Source organism: Rhinolophus sinicus, chromosome 16 (assembly GCF_057876585.1).
Source record: "Rhinolophus sinicus isolate RSI-liver-muscle chromosome 16, RSI-T2T, whole genome shotgun sequence".
NCBI classification, from domain to species: domain Eukaryota; kingdom Metazoa; phylum Chordata; class Mammalia; order Chiroptera; family Rhinolophidae; genus Rhinolophus; species Rhinolophus sinicus.
Genome location: NC_142516.1, coordinates 50,519,690 through 50,547,001, shown reverse-complemented (window position 1 = coordinate 50,547,001; position 27,312 = coordinate 50,519,690). Strand labels below are relative to the sequence as shown.

The 27,312-nt window shown below is 43.0% G+C and overlaps 1 protein-coding gene across 1 annotated transcript; it reads right to left on the bottom strand.

The window, feature by feature from the left end:
• Positions 1-10,902: 10,902 nt before the first annotated feature.
• On the bottom strand, positions 10,903-23,634 carry KCNV2 (potassium voltage-gated channel modifier subfamily V member 2). The gene is made up of 2 exons (XM_019729740.3): positions 22,103-23,634; positions 10,903-11,282 (listed from the first exon to the last, which is right to left on the bottom strand). The coding sequence occupies exons 1-2, from the start codon at positions 23,480-23,482 to the stop codon at positions 11,001-11,003; spliced, it is 1,662 nt and encodes a 553-aa protein (XP_019585299.3). The 5' UTR covers positions 23,483-23,634; the 3' UTR covers positions 10,903-11,000.
• Positions 23,635-27,312: the final 3,678 nt, after the last annotated feature.

Sequence of the window (27,312 nt, the reverse complement as noted above, 5' to 3'; positions counted from 1 at the left end):
GACTTGATGTTCTCTAAGGACACTTCTAGCTGCAAGGGTTGTTTTCTAAAGTGGGTGGGACTCTCCCCCTTTACCAGATACAGAAAGGAAGGCAGAGAGTTGGGGAATACATACTTTACCAGGGCAGTCTCTGTCAAAGCGGGGAGCAGACGCTTTCCTCAGGATTGCTGGGACTGATGAAATCTGGGCCAGCAGCCTTTTGCCTGCTGTCTAGTACTGTTACTGTTACTTCTACCACCACCATCCCTGCCATTCACTTAGCATCTACTGATTGCCACACTCATTTTAAAGGTTTATATTATCCATATGAGTCACAATAATCTTATGCCATAAGAATTACTCCCATTTTCCAGGGGACAAAAAAACTAACCCTCAGTGAGTTTTATCTGAATGACTGGCCCTAAGTCACCAGTAAATGAGTGGAAAGTAAGAGCTTGAAATTTGGAGGCTGGATTAAGGTTAAACTGCAGCAGCACACACCAGATGCAAGGTGACTTCATCCCAGCCACCCACAATTTCTGGCAAGGCAGCTGCACGGCAAGCAGCTGCCACCACCTCACACTGAAAGGGCGAAGTGACCTCCAGGGACACCTGTGTAGAGGATGACCTTGACTCTGTAGCTATCTGACTGCGTCTCAAACAGGTGGACTGCTACACTCTGAGCCAAGTACAGGATGGGAAAAAAACTGCAACATGTTTGCTTTACACACAATGTGGTGCCCTTGATTTGTAGGCTGCAGAAACAGCCACCAGTGTGGAGGGGCTGGAGAGAGAAGTGAGGCCTGGCATTGCATTGTCTCAGTAGCATCCTGCCCCTCCTGAATCTTCCTGAGGATGCCATCCAAGCCTCCCCAATTCTTTGCAGAACCTGGGCCTCCTCTCTCCCCACCTCAGGGAATTTACCTCTCTTCTTTTGGGTTTGGGCTACTCATAGCCCAGGATCAACTCCAAACCCTAGTCTGTGTGGCCCTCCAGTCAGCAGGATCCCGCCTTACCTCTTAAAGTGCTCTGGCCTCCCAAACAAAACCCTGAGTAGCAGCCCTGAAAACTTTTTAAAGAAGTTCCTAATCCTCCCCCACCCCCCACACATACACACCGGGGACGAGAGAGCCGGGAACAGAGGTCTGCTGATTCACTTTAGAAATCTTTAGGGGTAGGGAGGAGAAAATTACTCTTTTATGCTTTGGAGTCTCTTCCAGCAAGGAGAAGGCAAAACGTAATAACTCATTACATCAGCCTTCCATTTACTCCTTCCATTGTTCTTCCATTTATTCCTTATAAGAGCCCTATGTACCTGTAGCTTTATTCTCCCCATCTGAAATACAAGAAACTGAGCTTCAGAGATGTTAAATAACTAGCCGCAGGTCATGCAGTTAGTGAGAGGCAGAGTCAGGACTTGAACTCAGATATGTGTAACCTGAGCCTCAGGCTGTGGGCCTGAGAGCAGTGAGCTCCTGTCACATGCCACACTGTATCTTTTAGCTGTTTCTGGACATTGTCTCATTTTAAGTGTTGCAACAATCCTGTGAGATAGGTATTTGGGGGCCATTTTATGGATTATGAAACTGGCTCAGCAAAGGTTACGTAACTTGCCCATGGACACAGCGCTTAGATGTGGCACAAATCTAGAGGCGTTTGAAATGCCTTCGTAGGGCCTCTCTTCCTCCAGTCCCCACGGCCAAGAAGGAATTCCAAGCTCTGGGTGTTTCAGATTAGATCATCCCTTGCCAAGACTCCATGCTGTCAGCAGTAGGAGTGCGAGGTAGCTCCACATCCGCATGGCCACCCCACCATCCACACGCGCCGCTTCACCAGCACTACCTGCCCCGAGGCCAGCAGGACCACCTCTCTGCCCCTTCTGCCATGTTTATGACAGTCACCATGAGAAGGCGAGGGCACCTAGGTCATCTCTCTGCCCCCAGACTTTTATTCTGACACCTCCTTTTCTGAACCCAAGTCCTCCCCTTCCCAAATTCTACAACCCTCCTACTGTGGTCCTTGGAACTAGTGTCAATCATCAACTCCCCCTATGCTCTTAACCTTTCCTTTGAATGTCGAATGCTCTCACTTCTTTACTGTATTGTGTTTTGCAATGAGGGCATATTGGTTGGGACAAATCTTCATTTTGTGGGAGTGTTCTATGCTTTGCAGGACACTTAGCATCCTTGGTCCCTCTGCACACTAAATACCAGTGAAATGACGATGAATCTCACTGATATCTGACTTTCCCATGAGGACCCTGTTCCCCTGAAGCCCTCTCGCGTGGTGGTGGTTTTCTGTCCAACAGCCCTTACCTACTGGGCCCGGAGTAAGATAGGTGTCCTCCTTGGTCCTTACAGCTACTTCCAGATCATTCTGCCTTTCTCCTTTCTAACGGCTCCAAACCAAGTTTAAATGCAAGTCTCAGACTTCCCTTTTATCATAGTCATCTACTGATCTCCAGGCCCTCCCTCTAAATCCTTGATGAATAGGACCTGGCTCTCTATGACCCTCTCCAACACCACGCTTCTCTAATTCTTGGTGACTTTAATATCTATGTGGATGAAACTTCCAATTCCCTTGTCTCTCTCAGGTCCTCCATGTCCTGTCCTGTAATGGTTTTACCTTTTACCCCACTTCAGACACTCACTCTCATGGTCTCACTCAAGGATGTGTCATCAAGGGAACTGCAGCCATTCCCTACAGTCAACTTCAAATATCCGACTTTTTGTTCATAACTTTCAATTTTTCCAGGTTACTAGTGTTGTTTAAACTTCAGAAATTCTTCTACCGCACCAGCACTTATAACCTTCTGGTCTTTCTGCCTTTTCACTGTTCCTAATACCTTCACTAAAGTGTGCTCTGCCCCCCCCCCCCCCCGGGCATTTACACTTGGGGTTTGCTCTTCCCCAGAGACCTGCAGAGTTAACTCTTTACCTTGTTCAAGGTCCCAGTATCGTCCTTCATAGCGAGTCTTCCCCTGATGATTTAATTTAAAAGTACCGTTCGCCCAGTATTGTAATTTCTTATATGATTTGTCTCCCTTGTGCTTATCATTAATATATATTTTCCTTTTTATTTATTCCTCTAAGATGGTAGTTTTATGGAGCAGGGAATTTTATTCACTGTAACCCAGTACCTAGAAGTGTGTTGGGCACATATATGGTTATCAATAAATACTTGTTGAACGAAAAAAAAAATGTGCTAGGAATGCATTTTGAACCCAGGTTAGTTGGGCTAGAAAGTTCCTCCTCCCCGTTCCTCCTTGTCCTTTCAAGATGAACCACAGTTATGAGCTGGACTGTGGGAGCCATGGAGTTAGCAGCTTTAATGAGGGTGGGAGCAAAGGGAAAGGCTCCATAAAACACCAGATGTGGGTGATTGGCAATATAGAACCAATTAAAATTTGGAAAATAGATGAAAATTCAGATGGATTTCTGATGTCATGAAGGCATGACACAGTCTCATTGTTGCTCTCCTCTGTTTTCACTCCTTTCTCTTCCTTTCCTTCCATCTTAATCTCCCTCTTTTCCACTATTGTATGTAGCTTTCTACCTTCCTGTTCTCCCTGCCTCTCTGCCTCTCATTTTCTTAACTCTCACTCCTTGACCCCTTTCTCCTCTCCTTAGTTTTCTCAGAGAACAAAGCAAATTATTTTTTGGAAAGACTTTGAATTTCCAAGATGTGGGTAAAATGAAATTGTCCCCTTTCCTGAGCTTCCCTTGAGCATCCTGTGCTTTAATGAAACAAATGGCCTGGAGGAGGACATGGTGAGTGGAGGTCGATTGTTCAGTTGGTGGGTATGTCATGTTTGGGTTCTATCTCTTCCTCCCTGTTTGGCCTCTGCAGCTCCAGGGGGATGGGCAGGGTAGGGCAAACCTATCGCTGTCCCCTGGCCCTGTGTTCCTTCTAAAATAGAAATAAATGACAGACTAGCGATTTTGAAGAACTTTGCAAGAAGAGGGAGGAGAAATCCCACTAGATGATGAATCTTGAAACTAGTAGGGAAACATAATCCTGTTTCTGAATGTCAAATTTTAATTTTCATGGATGAATGGGTGCGGGGAGGGGGGGGCATTTCTCTCCTTCCTCGATGAATTAGCTGACAACAGTTGCAAGTGGAAGAACCAAGTGGGCAGATCTGATGTTGTGGGAAGCAGAGTTGTCAGGAAAGCGCACCACACAGCATCCAGCGGTCTTCCTTGGGCAGCGTATGGGGCAATGTGGAAAGAACAGAACTTCGGTTTCAGGCGTACTTGAATTCAAATCCTTGTTGCATTCTTTTCTCCCTCTGAAACCAGTTTCAGATATGACAGAACAGTTAAGTCATATCACCTAACTGCTTTGTGCCTTGGTTTCCTCGTCTGTCAAATGGGGATGATAACAGTCCCTTCCTCTTTGGGTGCTCCTAAGGACTGGAGATGATGCATAATAATGATGATAATGACGATGACGATGATGATAATTAGTATGAATCTGGATATTTACTAAATGCCAGACATTGTGCTAAGTATGCCCTTTAACTCACATAAAATGCTCAGAGCAATGCTCGTCACATAATGGGCATTTGACACATTCGAAGTAGCATTATTGTCCAGCCCTGTGTAGGAGAGTGAGAAAATGACTTCAAAGGACATGCACATTTAATACATGAATATTTCAGGTCACTTCTCTGTTGCCAGATGGAGAGGTTTCACCTTCCCAGGAACCTTGACACAAAAAAATATTCATCGAGATGGATTAAGTTATGGTTGCAGAAAGAAACAACTCCAAAATCTCAATGGCTTTACCCAAGTAAGGTGTGTTTCTCACTTACACCACACGCCCGACAGGGGTCAGCCTGGAGTTCTCGTCATTCTCACTCAGAACACTTAACGGATGGGTGCATGGTCTTGACATCTGTTTCCACAATTACCAAGACAGATAAAAGGGGTAACTGGTATAGGCAAACAGCAATTAAATACTTCTGCCCAGAAGTAATGCATGTTTATTTTGCTCACATTTGTTTGGCCAAGGCAAGCCACTTGGCCACACATAGCTTAAATGTGGCAGAGAGATGCAGTCTACTTCCGGGAGAACTGAAACATTTGTGAATAAACCAATGATCATGGACCCGAATGAGCACCACAGAAGAGCATACTCTGGATGGTAGACATTGCTGACATTCTGTTTATAAAGAATGAATAATAAAAGCTACCAGGAACAAAGCATCTACTATATGATAGGTATTGTGTTAGGTACTCTGCATTTATATATCAGTTAATCATCACTGGAAGGTCTTAATAGCCTCCATATTATCATGTAGAAACGGAGGCTCGGGTAGGTTCAATTACAAAGGCTTAATAGTATAAGGATAGCATAAGTATAGTCGGCACAAGTTTTCTGGATTTATAGCAAAATCCTTCAAAAAGAACAGTGTACTGGGAGGTGATAGAGACTGATTTCTAGTCCTACCTCCTAGTTTTTAAGGTCTGAGCACGGGCCAGGCCATCAGGCAGGTCTTGAGCATCAACTCTGACAGATTTGCTTTGGCTGCTAGAGAAATGTGATGAGAAGGCTCTCCTAGGGGAGGGAGTAAAGTGACTGATTAAGAACCATGTGATTTCACTGATATGTGGTATATAAACCAAAAACAACAAAAGAACAAGACAAACAAATGAGAAACAGAAACTCATAGACACAGACAATAGTTTAGTGGTTACCAGAGGGTAAGTAGGGTGGGGGGTGGGAGATGAAGGTAAGAGGGATCAAATATATGGTGATGGAAGGAGAACTGACTCTGGGTGGTGAATACACAATGGGATTTATAGATGATGTAATACAGAATTGTATACCTGAAATCTATGTAACTTTACTAACAATTGTCACCCCAATAAATTAAAAAAAAAGAGAATGTCTGCTGTCAGCATAGGAAAGGGGATGGCAGTATGGAAAATAGACGTTTGTCATCTCTGGGCACACTTCTGCTCTGGGTCTCAGTTATAGCACTTACAAAACAAGGTTAATAAAACCTTACCTATGTGGTGGTAGGAGCCTGGCCAAGATGATTTTTTGGTGTCCTCAGAGGATACCTTCTGTCTCAAGGTGAATATAGTCCAACTCATTTTATGCTCACTGTTCCATCATGCAGTCATGAAAAGTCATTAGTATGTGTGGGATGGGGCTGGGGAAGGGAACTCAACAGATTGACTCATTGAACATTGCTCCTAAAAAGAGCGGAGACTTGGACAAGAAGAATAAATCATTTATTGGCACTTAAAGATGCCAATCATGACTGTCCTACCAACCATCTGTGAGTTGATTATGCTTCCTGGTCTATAAATCCAAGGGCTGTGTTTCTCAGTCTGGGGTGATATGTTGGGAAGCATGAATCCTCAGATCAACATGCTTTATCTGTTTGGTGGTGATTTGGGGAATATGAGCAATATGTTTTTCCTAAGGTAGACAAGATGTACTAAATCAGGATTCCAGGGGGAAATAGGTGGCATACTTAAAGGATTTATTTACAGAGATTTACAAAGGTATGGGCAGGTTTAAGCGAACTGACAAGGGTGGTAAGATAATCAGTGACTAGCAATGCAAGAGGCCATTACCACTCGTAGACCTGAAAGGATGACAGGAAGGGAAGGTATTACTGGAACCTGTGAGTGCTGTGGCCGATCAGGAAGGCTGCTCGACTGAGTCATGGCCATAGGAACTCAGCCACTGCCCAGGCTACTGCCACACAGGGAGAGGGTGGGGAGTAAATCCCCCAAATGGTCTCTCCTCTCATCTGCAGACATCCTGCCGAGGACAAGGGAACCTGTGTGTTACAGACACGGAAGACAGACCCCTTGGACCACGCACCACGGCAGAATAGTGGCTCTAGACAGACAAATGGAGAAGACCCAGCACAAGAATAGACATATAAAGTAGATGACACGTGAGTTTTAAGGCTGTCACATTGGACTTGAACAGGGAGGGGAGAGGGAGCGCTGAGGTGCAGGGACCCACATTCATCCTGGTTTGGGTGGCCAGGGCGTCAGCCTGGGAGAAGAGAGTTTAAAACTCAGCAAAAACTTAAACCTACTTTCCTAGACTTAGACTCTTTAGGAACTTTTATTGGGGGGCAGGGGGTAGTAACCTAATATTTTCCATTAATATTAAGAAGGATTTCTTGTGAACATGTGCACTTATATCCTTGAAGCTGAGGTTAACATAAGGGAACTCTGTTTTTCATCCAGTTTGGATTAGGAGTTTAAGAAGGTCTTGGGCTAGCACAAGTGAGGGAGCCCAAGCTGCTCCGGGTAAAGGTTGGGGCCCACTAAAATGATGGAGATGGTCCTATTAGAGCTCTTTTGGTGTTGCCCATGCTTTGGAAGGTTATATCTCCTTTCTCTTTAACAAAGGAGGCCATTCCAAGCCACCAATCTCATCAGCAACCTTTGCTTCCAGTGCCATCTGTGTTGACCTGGAAACTCTTCCCAGCCCCTGAGCTAGAACAGGAGAACTGCCATATTTTCTTCTTTTGTCAGTCCCCTCCCCCCAACAGTCAAGCACCCCTCCTGACCCCAGAGCAAATGCCCCCAGGAGGGCAGAAGTAAGGCCTACAACCCCATTGTCCAACATGGCAGCCTGTAGCTATGTGTGGTCATTTACATTTTACATGAAATTAATTAAAATTAAGTAAATCTTAAAATTTAGTTCTTGAATCACACTAGCTGCATTTCAAGTGCCCAACAGTCACACGTGGCTGTATTGTATTAAATAGTACTTAACGTTTCCATTGCTATAACAAGTTCTGTTGGATAGAGTGGTCTGGATCCTTGTGCATGGCTCTGGATGGGTTCGGGGGCTGGCAATAGGATCAAAAGCTGTTTACACCCACATAATCCTCTCCTTGATGACAAGCAACTCTATCTGGGCTTGTACGGTTTTCTGCGCAGCCAGCAAAATATTAATAATGATGATAATTACAGCTCACATTTATTCAGTTCTTAACATGAGCCAAACAGTGTGCTAAGGGTTTAGAATATGTATGCCATGTCATTACTGCCACAACCCTGTGGAAGACACTATAATCATCTCCGTTTTAATGATGCAGAAACTGAGGCTTGGAGAAATTAAGTAACCACACAACCGTATGAAATTGCCAATGATTCAGACCTTTTTTTTTTTTTAAATGAAAATGGCAATTGCACATGGTTCAACCTCACAGTAAATGGCAGACCCAGGTTTAAATCCAGATCCAAAGAGTATTTCAAGTTGTGTGGCTAAGCCCTTGTAAGGAACTACCTTGAAATCTACTTCCTAGGGCTACTGAAGGATTAAATGATGCTGGTTCTGTGCCTGGCGCACACTGGAGCTCATGGAATGCTGGTTCTTTTGTTTTCACTCCATTCTGTCAATCTCATTCTCTTGGGAGTCAGAGCACAGCTGTCTGAGCAGATGTGGCCAGTGAGATGGGGCTGCTGTCATTTGCCAGATCCCCTCCCAGGGACCTGGAAAGGTTCATCTTCCTAACCAAGGCCTCCCCCAAGCTTCCCCCTACCGTCCCCACCCCTCTCTCTCAGGGAGTCTCTTCTGTTGGGCTGGTCAGGGTCATTCTCCCTGGGCCTCGAGCAGAGGGAGGGGTGATGGACGCTGGCCCTTCTTAGTCTCTGTGCCCTTAGCAGCCCCAGCAGATGCACTTCATCAGCACACCCCTCCCGCGGAGACCTGAGAAGGAGCTGGAAGGCTGGAGGTGAACTGGACGGGGCAGCTGCTGCTTTGAGCCTGTCCGGTGGTTACATAAGCTGTGCGCCGACCTCTGGCCTATTGCAACTCTGTTTTCATAATTCTTCCTGGCAAGGAGTCTGATTCAAAATTCCTCCCTCTTATTTGACAAGAGGAAGAGAAGACCCCTTGGCTGAGGGTCCTGATTTTAGGACTTGGGGGTAATTTCCATCCATGTAAGGAAACTTTGTCTCTCAAAAGCAATAGTAAAGGGTTTTCAGATTTAGCAAATGAAAATACAGGATGCCCAGTTAAATTTGAATTGCAGTTAAACAATAGATAATTTTTTAATGGAAGTATATACCATGCAATATTTGGGACGTACTTCTTAAAATCATTTGTTATTTATCTGAAATTCAAATTTACTCGGGCATCCTGTATTTTATCCAGCAACCTTCCAATAGTAGAGCTTCTGTTCACCCTTCAGACACCATCATAACGTCACTTATGATGATGTTAAGGGTGCTTCAGAGTAAAGGAGAGGGAGATCTAAATCTTGTTTCCCCAGCTGCACCCTAATTTCATACTCATACCTTCTCATGGGAGGTGCAGAGTGAAGTGAGTTAGACCCTGTGGTTCTCAGAATGTGGTCCCTGAACCAATAGCATCACCTGGTACTTGGTAGAAATGCAGAGCCTTGGGTATCACCCAGACCTGCTGAGTCAGCGACTCCAGGAGTGGACCCAGCAAGCCCTCCAGGTAATGCTGATGCAATTTGAGAACTACAAGTTTAGATTTTGAGCAAGAGCCTGAGGGGTCAGATAGACCAGGGCTGAAAATCCAGTCCCACCGTTTACTGACTGTGTCAACTCGGTGAATTACTTAACCTCTCTGAGCTTGTGTTTCTTCCTAAATAAAAAGGAAGGTAATACCTTATTTAGGCATGTATTAAGGATTAAATGAAGTTATATATTATAAAACACAACCCATAGTGCCTGTTATTGTAAGAATGCACAAAAACAATTACCATTATTTTATAACAGAAGTGTAGGTCCCGTCATGCCCTGAAATGAATTTGATGGTCAGCATGGCAAAAGCTCAAGTAACGGGGGCAAACTCTGTTGGCTCAGTGCAAACAAGCCGTTCATTTCCGGGACTTCAATTTCTAATAGGCCTGTGGAGGGAGGAAGGAATTAGGAAAAGGGGGCAAGGGAGAGAAAGGATGGACACCCTATGGGAAATGGTTTTCCTGACCCACAGATGGAGCCCAGAGCAGAGGACCACATCTATTTAATTCCCTTTGTTAAGTGCTCGGTCCAGAACAGTCCACAAAAGGCAGAGGTTGTTTTGTTTATTTTTGTTCTTTCCTGGAAAGGTACGGGAAAGGAGGCCCGGAGACATGAGGACATGTGGGAACTCCTATCAAGGGAAGGAGGATTAGCACACTTCAGCCTCTTTCACAGATCAAGTCTGGGAGCTCGTGTATTAACTCTAGACCAAGCTTTCTCACCTTTGGCTCTATTGCCATTTTGGGTCAGGTAATTCTTCACTGTGCGGCTGTCCTGTGAATGTGTAGCAGCATCCCAGGACTCTCCTGACTAGATGCCAGTAGCCCTCTCATCCTCCTTCACAATGGTGACAACCGAAGCATCTCTAGAAACTGCCAAATGTCTCAGGGTTGGGGGAGGGGAGTAGACAATGACAAAATCTCCTGGGTTGAGAACCTTCAGTCTAGAGAATCTACTAGACAACACCCACTCAAAGAGTCTTAACAGCCTCCATTTATTGAGCATTTACAGATATTATCTCCCTCCCCCGATGTTCATATTACAAGGTAGGTCTTATTACCTACATTTTGCAATTGAAGAAACTGAGGCTCAGACAGTTAAAGTAACTCACCCCAAATCTTACAGCTGGTAGATCTGGGCTTCTGACTGAGGCTGGTCTAACTCCAAAGCTCATACAGCTCCTGATACAACACTCTCTTTGGAAAATTAAGGATTTTTTTCCTTTAAGGAAATTCTTCTCAAGTCAACTCAAGTCCAAAAATATTTATTGAGAAGCCATTAGAAACTACAAGAGAAATCTAAGATGTTTCTCTCAAGGAGTTTTCAATATCAGGGTCATTGGGAAGGTCAGCCTCTCGCACAACACAATATGAGGCAGTCCACGCTGGGGGGAAAATGAACATTTCTAGAGGTAGAACTTCATGAACTTAATGCCCTTTGTGTATGTCTCCCTCACATGTCCTTTCACTGCCAATCCGGATAATAAAAAAAGGAAGCCTCGAAGGTCATGGATCTATCAGCCACACATCCTATGGACTATTAATTCTCTTGCCTTGGGGTAGGCTGTGGGTTGCTTCTAGCCAAGCACTCAGCCATCTTCTTTCTGGCTCTCTGCAGGAAGTCCACGTTTCCCCTTTCCCTTCGTATGGCGGTGTACTCATAAGCCTTGAGCTTGCTGTAGTAATCGGAGAATTTGTTGTAGAGGATGGAAATTGGCATCCCATTGAGGATGATCCCGAAAGCGATGCAGAGGAAGGCGAAAAGCCTGCCCAGGTGGGTCTCCGGGTGCATGTCTCCATAGCCCACAGTGGAGATGCTCACCTGTACAGGAAGGAAAGTAGGACGGAGTTGTTAGCACCGTAAGGGAGGAGAAGAAAGGGAGAGAACAGGCATTGTCTCCTGAAAGTGGCCTCTGTCTCCCTGAAAGTGCACGTGGGGCATGTAACAGCATCCATGGAGTCAGCTTTAGGAGGTACCAGAAAGTTCGGTACCTGTGTCATGGAAAGAACATAAGCTTTGGAGCTGAAAGACCTGTGATTAAATCCTGACTTTCACTTATAAATTTTCTTTTGCATCATACAGGGGAGACATACCTACTTTAAAGGGTTGTTGTAAAGAGCATATAAGATAAAGTGTGAAGTCCATGGTGTAGAATGGGCTCGATGAATGTTGGTCTTTGCCTCCTCTCAGCTTGGGCCAGCTTTAGGGCTGGGGCCCCTAGGTTTGCCTACTTGATCTCCATGCTGAAAAGAGCTGGGGCTTAGAACCAGTCAGACCTGGATTCAAGTCCTGACTCTGACCCTTCCCAGCAGAGTGACCTTGGGCAAAACATTCAGAGTAGCTAAGTCTTGGTTCATCAAAAACAGGAGGATATTACCTAGCAGGATTCTTCTGAAGACTAAGTAAGAAATGTACATAAAGTACTTAATACGGTATCGGGCACACAAAAGTCATTAAACAACCTCCTCCACTGTTTTCTCATCTTTAAAATGGAGACAATTATAATACTTCTCCGAGTTATTATGTAGTTCAAATGAGATATAAAGGGTTTTTAATTGGAAATGTCTGGAGAAACATATGCTCATTATTTTGCTAAGGGACAGTTTTGTAAGACATCCCAACCAAAGATATGTTATGTTTACCCTACCTGAAATCCTTCCCATCGCTCTTGTCAGACTGCTTTAGAGTCCACTAATTAGAAATTTATTTAGGTTAACAAGTTTGTGTTTTAACATGCAGATTCCCATGGGACTAGTTATCAGTGTAGCTAGAGCAAAACCCAGGAAAATCTCTCGGGGCCTGTTTTGTATGCCTCATGTACTAAGACTCCCTTTGGTCCCCCAGACTATTGGCTAAATTACCAGAAGCCTTTAGGCAGGGCTGTTGCTTAGTTGAAAAACTGTGCATTGCACAACTCACAGCACCACCTGTGTGCTTCATCGATTTGTGCTGTTGTTGCCACAATTTTCCGGCGGATGGAAGTAAAATGTACGAAGTCATCCAAGACGGCCTTTAGTTTAGAAATGTAAACATTTTTGTTGTGATGATGTAAGGGTTAGTTTGAATTTAGAATAAGTGTGACAGGTTAGTTAGAATGAAATGGAGAAGTGGGCCAGCTGGGCAAATCTGGTGGCGTGATAAGAACCGCAGTTCCATCCAGCCCACAACCTGAGAAAGCTTGCACCTCTCCTCTGGGCTGGGGCATGCACCACCTCTCGCTGCTCCATCATTGGCGAGAGACCCGCGGAGGGATGGGCTGCCTCTTCTCATGGGAGAAGCATACAAGCAAGCATCTAAGGGAGGCAGGATGGTGTAGACCAGGTGAAGGAGACAGGTATGGCACTAGGCCACGTGAGTTTGAATCCACTTCCCAGCTGTGTGCCTTGGGCAAGTCACCTACATTTTCTCTGCCTCTGTTTCTGCTTGTGAAATGCAGGGAGAATAACAGTACCTACCTCATAGGGTTGTTCTGGGAATTGAAGGAGTGCCTGGCAGAGGGTGTGTGAGTGAGGATGTTAGTTCTCATGCTTATTAGCCCAGCGCTGTGGAGACAGGCTCCTTGCGGGCGCCTGCTGAATGCCCTGTGAGGGGCATTGGGTGGGACATAGTCTGGCTCCAGGAGAGACCTTTTTCCTACCTCCTGGGCCAAAGAGTGATGAGAGGCAGTGATAAAGTGAGATCGTGGGTTAATCTCAAAGTATGCTCCCGTTTGTGTGTGTGCGTTTCTTGTCACTGGCCACACCAAAAGTAAAAGAACTTGAGTCAGATCTTTCTGTCCAGGTGTGGGAACTGAACAATAGCTTTCATATGTCACAGCATCACTCACACCTCTGTATGAATGTTTAGTCAGCCTACATTCCCTGGAGGACGCCTACACGGAATCTGGATATAGGGGTGAGTGACAGAAAGGATAGTTTTAGAACAGCAAGCATCTGTGAAGGGCCAAAGCAGAGGCTTTGAGGTAAACCAGCCCCCAAAGGGTGCAGATTGATGGGGGGAGGTCTAGGATACAGAGGGAGGAAAATAATTGAGACCAAGTGCCATTTTAAAACTTCAAATCGATACCCATTCTGGCTTTGTTTCACTCCCAAACCCAACATTTTTTTTTTTTTTTTTTTTAATATTTTTGGCTGAACTTTGAGTGAAAAGTCAAAAACAAAGAGAATTGGCTTAAGGAAGATTAAGTACTTGATCTGCATAATATGGTATAAATATTGTTGTATATCTTGGATCTCCATTTTTAGAGAAAAGATGTCTCCTGCTAGGAGGCTCTGTATGACTAGTGCTGAAGAATTTGTGCAAAACGCATAGCTAATTTATGCATTGTCAGTTTTATGGATAATTGGACTCAACCAGTAATCTGCTTGCTCCTTGGCTCCAACGGGAACTCAGGATTCCTTGGCTTTAGGGAGCTTTTGTTCCACATTCCACAGTCCAAACCGTTTCTCTTTGGATGAGAGAAATTAAAAATTGAAGGCCCAGACTGACCCATGTGAACTCAGAGTGAGTTCTCACTTTGGCAGGAGTTGGGGCTTGGAAATGTGACCAAAATTTCTACAGTCCATCTTAATATCCTGAAAAAACTGGCTGGCTCAGCCGTTCTGTAAACCGCAAGATTACCGTTCCGTTGAAAACTTACATGTTGTTCCCTAGCCTTTGGCTCCCAAAACCCAGAACATGACTTTCCCCCAGCAGCTCAATAACTAATCAGCAACTTCTGGCCTGTTAAACAAGGCAAGGAGGACAAGCGTCCAGTTTTTCTCCAAAACTTTAGAATGACTGCAGTTGAATGTACGAGGCATGGATTAAACCTTGGCTGCCAGTAATCTATGCATCTAGGAATTACGATCCCAGGGAATAAAACCGATGTTTCAAAATAGTTCTCCTAAAGAATTTAAAGTGGTAAAAACTAATGTTTTCTGGAAAAATTATTACATACCTCAATTACGTAACTCAGCCCTTCAAAGGTTTTAGCTTCAAAGGCGATACTTAGCCTATCCGTGCTGCTGTTGCTACAGATATTTTAGGAATTCCTCTTTTGGATTATAATCTGCACGGAGGATTCAGTCGCATGACCTTGAAACGAGTGGTCTTGCTGGGCCACAATTAGGGCCCAATTATGTGGTGCCTCAACTAGAGATTAACCACCTCAAGGGTTAACTATAGTTGCCAATCTTAAACTCAAGGGTCTTGACTATTTAAAAATATTGACTCCACCCTCAACAAGGTAAAAATTGAGCTCCATTACCAGGCAAATGGATTATGTCACAGGCTCTACAGATAATTCCTCAGTGGAATTCAGAGAATGTTCTGATCAGTGGAAGCACTGTTAGAATCAGGTCATGGGTGACCACCTTTAAGAGAACAACCATTCTCATCAGTATGCTACAGTTCGGACATGCATGTAAGTTGTACAATAAGGAGGAAGTATGCAAAAGCTAAGGCAAGTTTAGGATCTATTAATCCACCCATAGGAAGGTACATAATTGTCACAATGCCCTCTGCATCTTCAGCTTACCTGGTACTTCTCCCTGCCCTCTACAGTTCTGTCATGTCCCATTCAAGTCCTATTGGTCAAACAGGAGGAGCATAGTTTAAAGACATGAAAGGGGAGCATCTCCAAATCAGGAGTCCACAAGCTCAAAAGTGATGGAGGTGCCTGATAGATAGCCTTTGCCCCATTTATAGCTCCTGTGCTGTTTCTGAAGGAGCTAGGAGAACCTGAACGCCTTCTGTGGCAGACATTTATCTGTTGTCTCTCAGTCTCAAACCCGACCTTCTTCTGTACTCTATTCTGTAACTCTGCAGCCAGGAGTCTGCAAAGGACACTTCCCGGATTCCCTTGCCTACTGTCTTCCGGTTATGTTCTGCCAATGAGAGACACTGTTGGGAGACTGGAAGGTGCGATGAGGAGCTAAGGGGCTCTGTTCCTGCTTCTGTCTCTGTTACCGTCCTCCAATAGCAGCTCTCTGTGGCTCAGGCATCTTTCAGCATAGCTGGCACCGACCTCATGCTGTCATCTTCAAGGTCCCTGCAACAGCTACACAGAGGTTCCTCCTCTGTACTGCTTGGTTCTGGTGGCTCTGCCTTCTTCTACTTGTTCCTCCAATTCTAGGGCCGATCGCTGTTACCTACAGTTACCAATCTTTGGGTTATCTCAGTTTCTCCTTTTTGTTTCTAGCCTTCTAACCCCATGTATCTATTTCCCTCTATCAAGTTCCCTCTTTAAAACACCCACACAGTTTCCTGTTTTCCTGATTCTAACATGACTGATTCATCTTCCCAATCAGCTCCTCAAAGCAAGCAATCAATAAAAATAAAATAAAGCTCAGTGATCTTGTAAGTACCACCTATTTGCAAGGAAATGATATCATACTTTAGGACAAAGATAGGAGCAAGGTCTCTGGGGCACCATTATTTGATGCCTCAGCTAGAGGTCAATTTTCTTTTTGAAGAGTTTTTGTTATTTTTTGAAGGAATGAGTTCATGACATAGTTTCCTATTTGGTTTCTACAGCTTTAAGTTGCTCTGGTAAGCTCAGAAGGAAATGGTTTGTTGAACAGTCCAATTGCCCTTTTCTCCTTAAAAACATAGCCACGCTGGAGGCCAGTGATTATAGCTTCATCATAGAGCTAATTGTTCTCGTTGAGCTGTGCCATGCAGTTCCCACACCCAGGCAACCCTGAGAGCCCCCATTATGGCTGGAGCCGCTCCAAGCGTGGGCCTATTTATCTGGACACTCAGAAGCCCTCCCACAATAGAACAGCTAACCCTTTTGTACGTCTCACAGTCTCTCTCTTTCCCCAGTAGGGAAGGAATCACTTCTGTTTTATTTTCCCCAAAATGAATCTGGAAGCAAAGGTTATTGCTTCCATGTGATAAAGACTATTAACTAGTCAGATATAGAAGCTTCTATTTATTTCAGATGTACTACAGGCTAGCAGTTTACATATGTTTGCTATTCCATTAGTGTTCATAAAGGACCTCCATTTGACAGGAGAGCAGGACTGGTCTAGCTTATATTCTAATGCATGAACATTTGCAGATATTAGTGTCCATGAGGGATTTGTTTTGTAGCTGTCGGAGAACTCACAATGATGAAAATTACTGTATTCCTCTTAAAACCCTGAGTTGAACAGAGGATGGTTGCAGGATCCTTGGCATAGAGAGAGGGAAGATTTTTGAAAGCAAGTCAGATTTGAGGTGGTCTGACAGCACTAACACATGCAGAAGAATGGAGTAGAGAATCTTTTTCTGATGTGGATGATTGTACCATAAGTGATTCAGCACTGGGACGGAGGAAGAAAATATCGGTCCTATTACTCTTTACCCCATCTTTAAAAATTCAGTGTGAGTATGTTTTCTGATGCGTATGATATATTTCAGCAGGAATATCTTACTGCAGTAGAATGATTGTATTATGGGACCTAATTCTTTATATCCTCCTATATTCCAGCTCTGTGCCATATAACTTTGCACTCTTTCTGATAGTGTGTGGGCTAACTTGTGTGCCCTTTGACTCTGAGATTGGCCTTGTGACTTGTTTTGGTCGATGGGTTGAGGAAATGGCATTAACAGAAACTTATACAGTGCTTGCATGATTGGGTGCTGTCTGCCTGTGTCTCTCTCTCTCTCTCTCTCTCTCTCTCTCTCTCTCTCTCTCTCTTTCTCTCTCTCTCTCTCTTTCTCTCTCTCTCTCTCTCTCTGTTCTTTGTTACGGCCATAGATACGTGTCTGCTGGAGGATGAAAGACATGTAGCCTGGTTTCTCCTTCATCCTAGCTGTCGACAAGCTGACCATCAGATATATGAGTGACTGACATCAGGCCAAATGAGAAGAACCTTCTAGTTGAAACAAGTCTAAATTGCTGGCTTGCAAACTCATGAGCTAAAGAAATGCTTGGCATTTTAAGCCATTGAGTTTTGGGGTGGTTTGTGATCTATCATTATTGTGGCAATATATAACTTAGAATTTATGAATAACTAATTACACATTTATCATGGGTGTGTGCTCAAAAACTTTTTCTTTTTTTTTTTAAATTTATTGGGGTGACAATTGTTAGTAAAATTACATAGATTTCAGGTGTACAATTCTGTATTACATCATCTATAAATCCCATTGTGTGTTCACCACCCAGAGTCAGTTCTCCTTCCATCACCATATATTTGATCCCCCTTACCCTCATCTCCCACCCCCCACCCCCCTTACAAAAACTTTTTCATTATGAGATATATGATCAATAAAATGCTTGGAGATCTTTGGGTCAGAGTTACTTCCCGTATTCAACTGCTCAGATTCTCATGTCTGTTTAGTCATGTCTACTTAGATGAGTTTCTTCTCATTGTTCAAATTTTACCTAAATGTGATCTTCTCCAAGAGGGCTTCTCTGACCATTCCATCAAAGGTAGATTCTGCCATCCAAGTCACTCTCTAGTTGATTGTCTTATACAAGACACACTGATACCTGAAATTATTATCTTTCTCCTTTAGAACATAAACTCCATGAGGTAAAGGACTTCAACTTTTTTTGTTTTTTTTAATCAATCACTATTCCTAGTATTTAGAATAATACTTGGCAAACTGTAGATGTTCAACAAATTTTAGCTCAGTGAATGAGTACTATGGATTTTTGTGGGTAACATGAGGAATTGGCCCTAATATTTTGCATCCTTTTACTTTGCATCTGCATAAGGAAGGAGACAAGACATTTTTTTTTACTTTTCTGTCACTGCCTATTTTTTTTATTAGTTTCAGCTGACAAAACAATGTAATAGTTAGACATTTATCATTTGTATCCCTCACACTGTGTCAACCCCCCGCCCCCCCATCCACTATCCCTCTGACATCGCACACAGCCGTTACATTTCCACTGTCTACATTCCTAATGCTGTACTCCACTTGAGACAAGACATTTTGTCTCCATCATTTGGACAGTGTCCTTTTCTCTTTGCTCTACTGAGACTACAAACCCTGCGTACATAATATGCAACATCAGCAGAATTGGGTTAATAAAAATCCGTCCTGAGGAATATGGTAGTCCTAGAATGTTCAAGGGGAATTGCTCTTATTGTTTTCATAGATTAGTTTAGAAACCAATACAAATTATCAGTCTTTTACCTAACTCACAATTCTTTTTACAAGTATACATAATTCTCAGATAATAAAATGGACAAAGGCCATTGGTAAAAGTTAAGGTTGGAAAATGGTAAAGTTGAAATGTGCAAGTTTTGGCTTATGAAAATAGTGCCTGATAGAGATAATGGCCACAAAAGATAGCTCGCATTGGTAAAAAAAAAAAAAAAAAAAAGAAAAGTCTATTTGCATATATAGATATAAATATAGATATAGATAAAACCTGAATGTCAGTATCACTTTTATTGTAAAATTTATGGAAAACACTGGTCTTGAGTAAAATAATTTGTTACTATAAAAGGGATAATTTGAAAATGCTAAACATTATTGTAAGATAAACAGATCAAGAAATTAAATGGGATTAATGGACATGTACTTCAGGAAATTTTTTCAAAAGAAAAAATCCAATATTAGCAACAAAATTTTTATAAAACTCAAACTAAAAAGTTTTTGCACAGCAAAGGAAACAATCAACAAAACAAAAGACAACCTACTGAATGGGAGAAGATATTCGCCAATGATACATATGATAAGGGGTTAAAATCCAAAATTTATAAAGAACTCATACTACTCAACACCAGAAAAACAAACAATCCAATTAAAAAATGGGCAGAGGACCTGAATAGACATTTCTCCAAAGAGGACATATAGATGGCCAATAGACATATGAAAAGTTGCTCAACGTCACTAATCATCAGAGAAATGCCAAAAACCACAATGAGATATCACCGCTTACCTGTCAGGATGGCTATCAATAAATCAGCAAACAACAAATGTTGGTGAAGATGCAGAGAGAAGGGAACCCTCATATACTGTTGTTAGGATTATAAACCGGTATAGCCACCATGAAAAATGGTTTGGAGGCTCCTCAAAAAATTAAAAATAGAATTACCTTATGACCCAGCAATTCCACTTCTGGTTATTTATCTGAAGAAATCCAACACACTAATTTGAAAAGATATATGCATCTCTATGTTCATGGCAGCATTATTTACAATAGCCAAGAGATGGAAGCAACCTAAGTTCCCATCAATAGGTGACTGGATAAAGAAGATATGATACACACACAGACACACACACACAATAGAATATTACTCAGCTATAAAACTAGAATGAAATCTTACCATTTGTGACAACATGGATGGACCTAGAGGATATTTTGCTAAGTGAAATAAGTCAGACTGATCTCACTTATATGTGGAATCTAAAAACAAAGTAAATGAATAAACAAAACAGAAACAGACTCATAGATACAGAGAACAAACTGATGGTTGACAGATGGGAGGGGGTTGGGGAGCTGGGTGAAAAAGGTAAAGGAATTAAGAAATACAAATTGGTAGTTACAAATAGTCATGAGAGCTGTAAAGTACAGTACAGAGAATATAGTCAATAATGTTGTAACAACTATGTCTAGAGCCAGGTGGGTACTAGGGGATCACTGCGTAAATTATATAAAAGTCTAACCACTATGCTATACATCTGAAACTAATATAAAATAACAACAAATGTCAACTGTAACTGAAAAAAATAAGTAATTTAAAAAATTTTAGGAAAATCTTAATATACAAACTAAAAAAAACTTTTGTGGGTTAAAAATATAGAGTATCAAAGAACCCACTAAACCCAGCTTACATATGTAGCCTTCTGAGATATTTGGATGAATGGAAACTTGACTGTCTAAAACTTGGAATTATATCATCAGCATGTGGATTTGCTCTTTATCCTTCCCGCTTTACTCGCCTCCAAAGTAAATGTCAGTTGCTGGGGACAAATCGTCCTCTATCAGCTTGATCTGTACACTGGGTTTATCTACTATGGGGATGACCTTTCGTTATTTGGAACATGATCAGAGGCGTAACATTTGGCTACCTCACTTGGAAGAGCCTAACCTCGTCCCGTCACTATGAAGAAAGCTCTCAAATCCTGTTGTACATATGAGCACTCACTTTCCAGGGAAGGAAGACTCAGTGAACTGTAGAGCTCTCCATCCTCCTATTTTAGAGATGAGAAAACTGAGGACAGGGAGTGAGGGAGTAAGTAATAACAGCTCATTATTCAGGGTCACAGTTCATTACTGGCAGATCTGGGAATAGAATCTAAATCCAAATCCTCCATCCCATTGCAATCCAGTGGGATTCCCCGTGTTTCCCCGAAAATAAGACCTAGCTGTACAATCAGCTCTAATGCATCTTTTGGAGCAAAAATTAATATAAGACCTGGTCTTATTCTACTATAAGACCTGATCTTTATAATAATATAATATAATATGATACAATATGATATATAATATAATAAATACGGGTCTTATATTAATTTTTGCTCCAAAAGACACATTAGAGCTGATTGTCCAGCTAGATCTTATTTTCGGGGAAACATGATAGAGCCTTGGGTTGGTTCGTCTCAGTTCACACCAGACTGTGGGGTCTGACATACCCAATGTTAATGTTGAAAATACAGACTTTCTAACATGGGAAAAACTGGTTATATTTGCTTAATGTCTTTAAAGGCATTACAAATAATCTACTTTAAAAAAAAAAAAAGAAAAGGAAACCATACGTCCAGTTCTCCCCTATACACGTTTCAATTTATTCACTGACCTGAGGAGACCCAATCAGCATTTTCAGGGATATGGGTATTCAGGGATTTAGTGTAGTATCCCAAAAATATAGGTATGTGAGTAAATGGAATAAGTTATTATAAAAGGCGAATACCAAAGAAAGCAATGACAAAATAATCAATATATTAACTGTGAGGCCTGCAGAAGAACTAAAGCATGAAAGAGGCAGTGCTGGGGTGTGGAAAGGCCATGGATTTTGTAGCTGAACAGACTTAGGGTTTAGTCCTGGCTCTGCCACCTCTAGCTGTGTGTCTACACTCAAACTCTCTGCATCTCAGCTCCTCTAGCTGTAAAATGGGGCAATAATATCCAGTCCTGAAAGAATTTTAGTGGCATTGGAGCAAGTTTCAGTTATAGATGCTTCTTTATGCACTCTGATTTAACTAGAACCAGTAGGATTTCAGTTAGGCTTGACGGTGTTTAGCCAAATCTCACTTCCTCTACTGAATAAGTCTACAGGTTCCTTAAAAAATTGAAGCCACTTCCAATTTGTCCTGTTTTAAATAGAAATAGTGGTCATAACCACCTCGGGGTTAAGATAAACTTACAAACTACTCTGGACAATAGGTGTTCACTGAGTGACAAATAACAAGAATGAGGATGAGGGAGCTTCCCACATGCATCAACAATGACTCCCCCTTCATATCTGTCTGTCAAGGGTTAGTTTAAAACCAAATCTAGATTTGGAGAGTCCTAGGAGCAAGTCAAATTCAGTTACTTACTGGACTACAGTGTCTATGACTTTCCAACCCTCTAACACCCACGCGTTTTTGTTAAGGCAGCGATGGCATGGTCCTTGCACAAGGCAAGGTGGCTCATAACCAAGGAAAGGGAGGGCCAGCTCCTGCCTGGCTGGGCAGGAGGGTGACAAAGCCCAGGGCCCCGTACTCACCGCGGCCCACCACCAGGAGTGGGGGATGCTGGTGAAGTTGGTGCCAGGAACATCGTGCTCCACTGAGTAGACGACAGCGGAGAAGGAAAAGATGCCCATGGTGATGAAGAGCAGCAGGCAGCCCACCTGCTGGTAGCACAGGCGCAAAGTGAAGCCGAAGGCTCGCAGGCCGGTGGAGTGGCGTGCCAGCTTGAGGATGCGGAAGACGCGCATGAGGCGCATGACGCGCAGGACCTGGCCCACCTTGCCCACAGTCTCCAGGTCGTGCTCCCGGGACGAGCCTTTGCCGCGCTGCTGGTCGTCGCCTGTGAAGCATTCGATCAGCAGCTGCAGGTAGAATGGCAGGATGGCCACCAGGTCCACCAGGTTGAGGGCGCTGCGTGTGAAGCGCCGCAGGTCCGGCGTGGAGGCGAGACGCAGGAGGAACTCCAGCGTGAAGAAAGCGATGCACAGCATCTCCACGTGCTCCAGGATGGGCCGCGGGCCGCCCTGCTCTGCGTGCTGATGCATCTCCTCCACCGTGTTGAGAGTAAGCGCCACGATGGAAATGAGCACGAAGAGGCTAGAGGCCACCCCAAAGGCCTTGGCGGCCACCGACGAGAAAGGCTTCTCCATGAGGTTCCAGAGGCGGCGCCGCTGCGACCCATAGAAGCGCAGGTCGCGGAAGAGCTCCTCAGCCTCCTCTGCCTGCGCCTGGGCGCGCAGCTCGTTCTGGATCTTGAGCTGCTCCCTTAGCTCGTCCCTCCGCTCCTCAAAGCAGATGCGGCAGCAGCGCGGTGTGTACTTGAGCCGCACGCCCCAGTAGCCCAGCTCCTCCAGGAAGTTGCGTGGGCACAGCTCGTCACACAGCAGTAGTACCCCAGACACGTAGAAGTTGTAGATGAGCTGGAAGACGGCCGGGTCGCGGTCGAAGAAGTACTCGTCCGTCTGCGCCTCGTACTCGTCGCACAGGCCCAGCTGGCGGCTGCGGCTAGTGGCGGTGGCCAGGCGGCCCAGGCGAGTCTTGGGGTAGCAGGCCAGCGCGGCGTAGTGCAGGCGGTAGCTCTGGCCGCCCACGTTCACGTTCAGTGTCGACAATACAGCGGGAGAGTCAGTGTGGTCTTCCAGCTGGGCGGCGGTGGCGGCCTCTGGCTGCGGGGCCTCTTCAGCCAGGACATCCTTCCAGTCCTCCCCCTCCTCTCCGTCCTCGTCCTCCTCGATGTAGTAGTTATAGTTGCCCTCAGTCCATGGTAGGGTGCTGCCCTGGGAGCCGGAACAGCCCCCCAAGGAGCAGACGCTCCTGCGGTGTTGGTTGTTTGCTGCATGGGGTGCGTTGTCACACTCAGCAGTATTCCAGGGTCTGTAGCTCCAAGACCGCCTCCTCTCGCTCTGTTTCAGCATGGCTGCGAGAAGCAGGCCCCCTCCTTTTCCGTCCTGGCTGTCGTTGGGTCCCCAGTCTGCTCACTGCCACCAGGAGGAAGGATCCCGTGCCCTGCACTGTCTTAGACTGCCCTGGGCCACAGAGCTGGGGGCCCAACCGCTGCTCTCAGAGGGACCCCCTCCTCAGGCCCTGGGCAGCCCAGCCACATATGTGTACGGGGTCTGAACACATAGGCAGACAGCTCTGGACTGCTCTAATCTTGCTGATAGGGAAGAAGCAAGTGTTAGGAGGGATTTAGAACCTCTTATCCTGTTTCCTCCCCCTCTGCCTCCACTCTGTGACGTAGAGGATGATTATGTGGTCTTAAATCTCTAGATAATCAGGAGGTGGCAGAGATTATTGCTAATAAAAATGTGGGCCACCCATGAGGCCTGTGCTCCTTGTACCTGTGCTGGAATGAAATCAACTGAATTGGCTGTAGACTATGGCTCAGTTTCAGTTTTGATCTCTCTTTGTCTCTGTTTCTTTTTCATCGTCCCTTCTCTTAAAAGATAGGGCATGTTTCAAGGTAGAATCCCAGGACTGGTATGTAAATTTTCTCAGGTCCTTGCAGAACTGCTCAGCCGCTGTATTAGGCCATATGTGAAGATGGCCAGACTTCCTTCCAAGGAAAGGGTCTTCGTCACTCTTCAAGATACCACTTTTTTACATCTCTTTTCATATGTAAGGAAGACACTGTGCTGGATGCTGGCGATGGAAACTCAATGCAGGCACAGTCGCAGCCCTCAAGTTGCTCATGGTTTTGTAGGTGATATAAATATGCAAACACAACAGAAGAGTGAGTAAAAACTACAGGGATAGCAGAGAAGAACAAGGGATTTGCTTGGAGCAGGGAATTTGTTTTTAAATTCATTTTATTTTGATTAGCTTATACATGTTTAAGAGAAAACATTGAAAAGGTACAAAGATGCATAACAACTTTTCTCTCTCTCTCAACCCAGATTTCCTGCTATCAAGTGTGCCTTTGAGGGGGCAATCACCATTAGTACTTTTTGGTTATCCTTACAGAAATATTCTAAGCATATACAAGCAAAAACGTATCTCCATCTATCATCTGAGTAACTCTATTATTAACACAAATTATAGTATGCTATACATTTTGCTTTTTCCAATTAGCTATATATCTTAGAGATGTTTTCATAGCTGAACGTAAAGATCTGCTCATTCTTTGAAAATAGCCGCTTCGTAGACTGATATTGATAGACATTTATGTTGCTTTCTATCTTTGCTTTTATTTATTTTTTTCTTTTTTAGAGATGACAGCATTTATTTTATTTTTATGTCTTATGAATTTCAGGTGTACAAAATAACATAATGATTAGACACCGTATCTGTCTTTGCTCTTATAAACAATGGCGCAATGAATAACTGTATACATACATTACTTTACATATGTTAGGATCTATGCACGATAAATTGTTAGAGGTGGATTGCTAGGTCAAAGACCTCACATTTGTAATTTTGATTTATAATGCCAAATTCCCCCTTGTAAAAGTTTACCAACTTACAAACTCACCGTCAATGTATGAGGATGTGCTCTCCCTATTTTATAGGTGAAAAATATGTGAGTTAATTTTAATTAATACTTCTCTTATGATGAATGCAATCGAGCATCTTTTCATGTAGATTAAGAGCTGTCATGTTCCTTTTTCTATTTTCCGTTGAGTTGCTGGTATTTTCTGATTGATTTATAGGAGAGCTTTATATACCACGAAAATAGACCTTTTGCTGTTGGTATGAACTATGAATATTTTTTTCTGAGTTTATCCTTTGGTGAGATCTTTCCCATGTAAAATATTTATGACTTCTGGATGGTATGTCTTCACCTATCTGTAATTCTTAAAAAAATTTTTCCTTACAGTTTCATTTTTCACATTTAAGGATTTGATCCATCAGGAATTAATTTTAATGTAAAGAGTGAAGCTGGGATCCAGCTTTATTTTCCAGTTTCTTAACCAGATGTCCCAACAAATTTATCGAATGATCTCTTCTCTTCACTGATTTGTAATGCTATCTTTCTCATGTAGTTCAATTTTAACTATATTTCAAAGGTGTTGGGAGAGGTAAGAGTTATTACAAGGTCTGTACCTATTAGTGTAACATTTGCTGATATTGTTTAGCTTCTAATAGGTCTCAGACCTATAAGCTTACAATAAAGTCTCTCACCAGCTCTAACCTGTAAGTTCCTCAATGTATTTCTAGTGTTTTCCTATTGGCATACAATATTGATGTTGTTTCTCTAGCTACATACTTAACGGTTTTCCAATTCCGTCTCTTCTTTATATTGTGCCAACTACTGTCACAATAGTTTTTACAAGTTGCATAAATTCACTTTTTTCTTCAGAATCAATTATACTATTATCAAGAGGAAAAGTATCATTATTTACATATTTTTAAACTTTCTTTCCATTGCCATCATGTCATACTGCTTACCTAAACTTTCAACACTCTTACGGCTTTTGTACTTAAAAACAATAGAGTGAATAAAGCTTGTAAGGCATCTCAAAGCTAAGCACGAGCACCACACCCATACAGTGGAGTGAGGAACATTGCCTAGATGGCCACATTTGGGTGACTCCTACACCCCGAATGTGTCTGTTGGTGTGGGTGTGTTGCTTAGGTTTTGCTCTGATGTGTATGTGTGCGAGTGCAATGGTAGATGAGTACCTATAGGTAGAAACACTTTCTAACAGAGAACCATCCAGCCACGGGATGGGTTTGCTCAGAAAGTGGTCTGCTCCTTTTTCCTGAATGTATTTAGAAATCTATGGCACGGGGCAGAGGGAGACCTGCAGGGATGAAAAGTAGGATTGGATGGTCTCCACGCCTTGAATTACTAAGATTCTAAGTGTTTGCGTGATGTTCCACTTGCCTTGAATTCCCTTCTGCCCTTCTTCTCCCTAAACCCTCGTTCTTCAAAAGTCAGCTCAGACAGCATCCTTCTCTTTCAGTGACCCTTCTCTGACATCTTTCTCTTTCCCCAAGGTGGGTTAGCCACCCCTTTTCCATGTTCTCATTTAAAAAACACATGCCACGAACAATGTAAGGCACTCATTTTAATGAAGAGTGATGTAAACATTTTCCCATTATAAAAGTTATGCAAGTGCATTATAAAAAAATTTAAAAATAGCAGAATGCTAATAATTGATACAATAATAGTAGTAGCTTGCCCTGATACTGTACTATGGAAATGCATACGACAATCTATCATATAAGTGCTATAATTATTTCTATTTTACAGGTGAGGAAACTGAGACACAGAAGTTAAGTGACTTGCCTCAGATTGCACAGATGGCAGATCTGGGTTTTGCTAACTATCATGCTAATAAAAGCATATACATAAAAATCACCTATAATCTCACCCTCCAAAGACAACTAACATTTTAACCTACTTCCATGTAATTACACACACACACACACACACACACACACACACACACACGCACACATACATTTAACATGGTTGTGGTCATATTGGATATAAAATTATGTATCCTGCCTTTTTCAAACAAAATTTTAACATAGGCATTATTGGTATTTTATAAAATACTTTGTAAGCATTATTTTAAATGGCTACAAAATATTCCATATTGTTGACCAAATCTCTTCCATTGAAATAGATATCTTTCAATAATTCCGCTATTTTAAATAATGATGTGATAAAAGTCAATGTTTGACAGGTTTTTTCTGTTTTTGATTTTTCTTTTTGTATTCCGGGCTATTTCTTGAGATAGTTTTACCAGAGATTTTAGGCCAGTCTCTTTTTTTTTTTTTTTGCCATTCTCTTTTA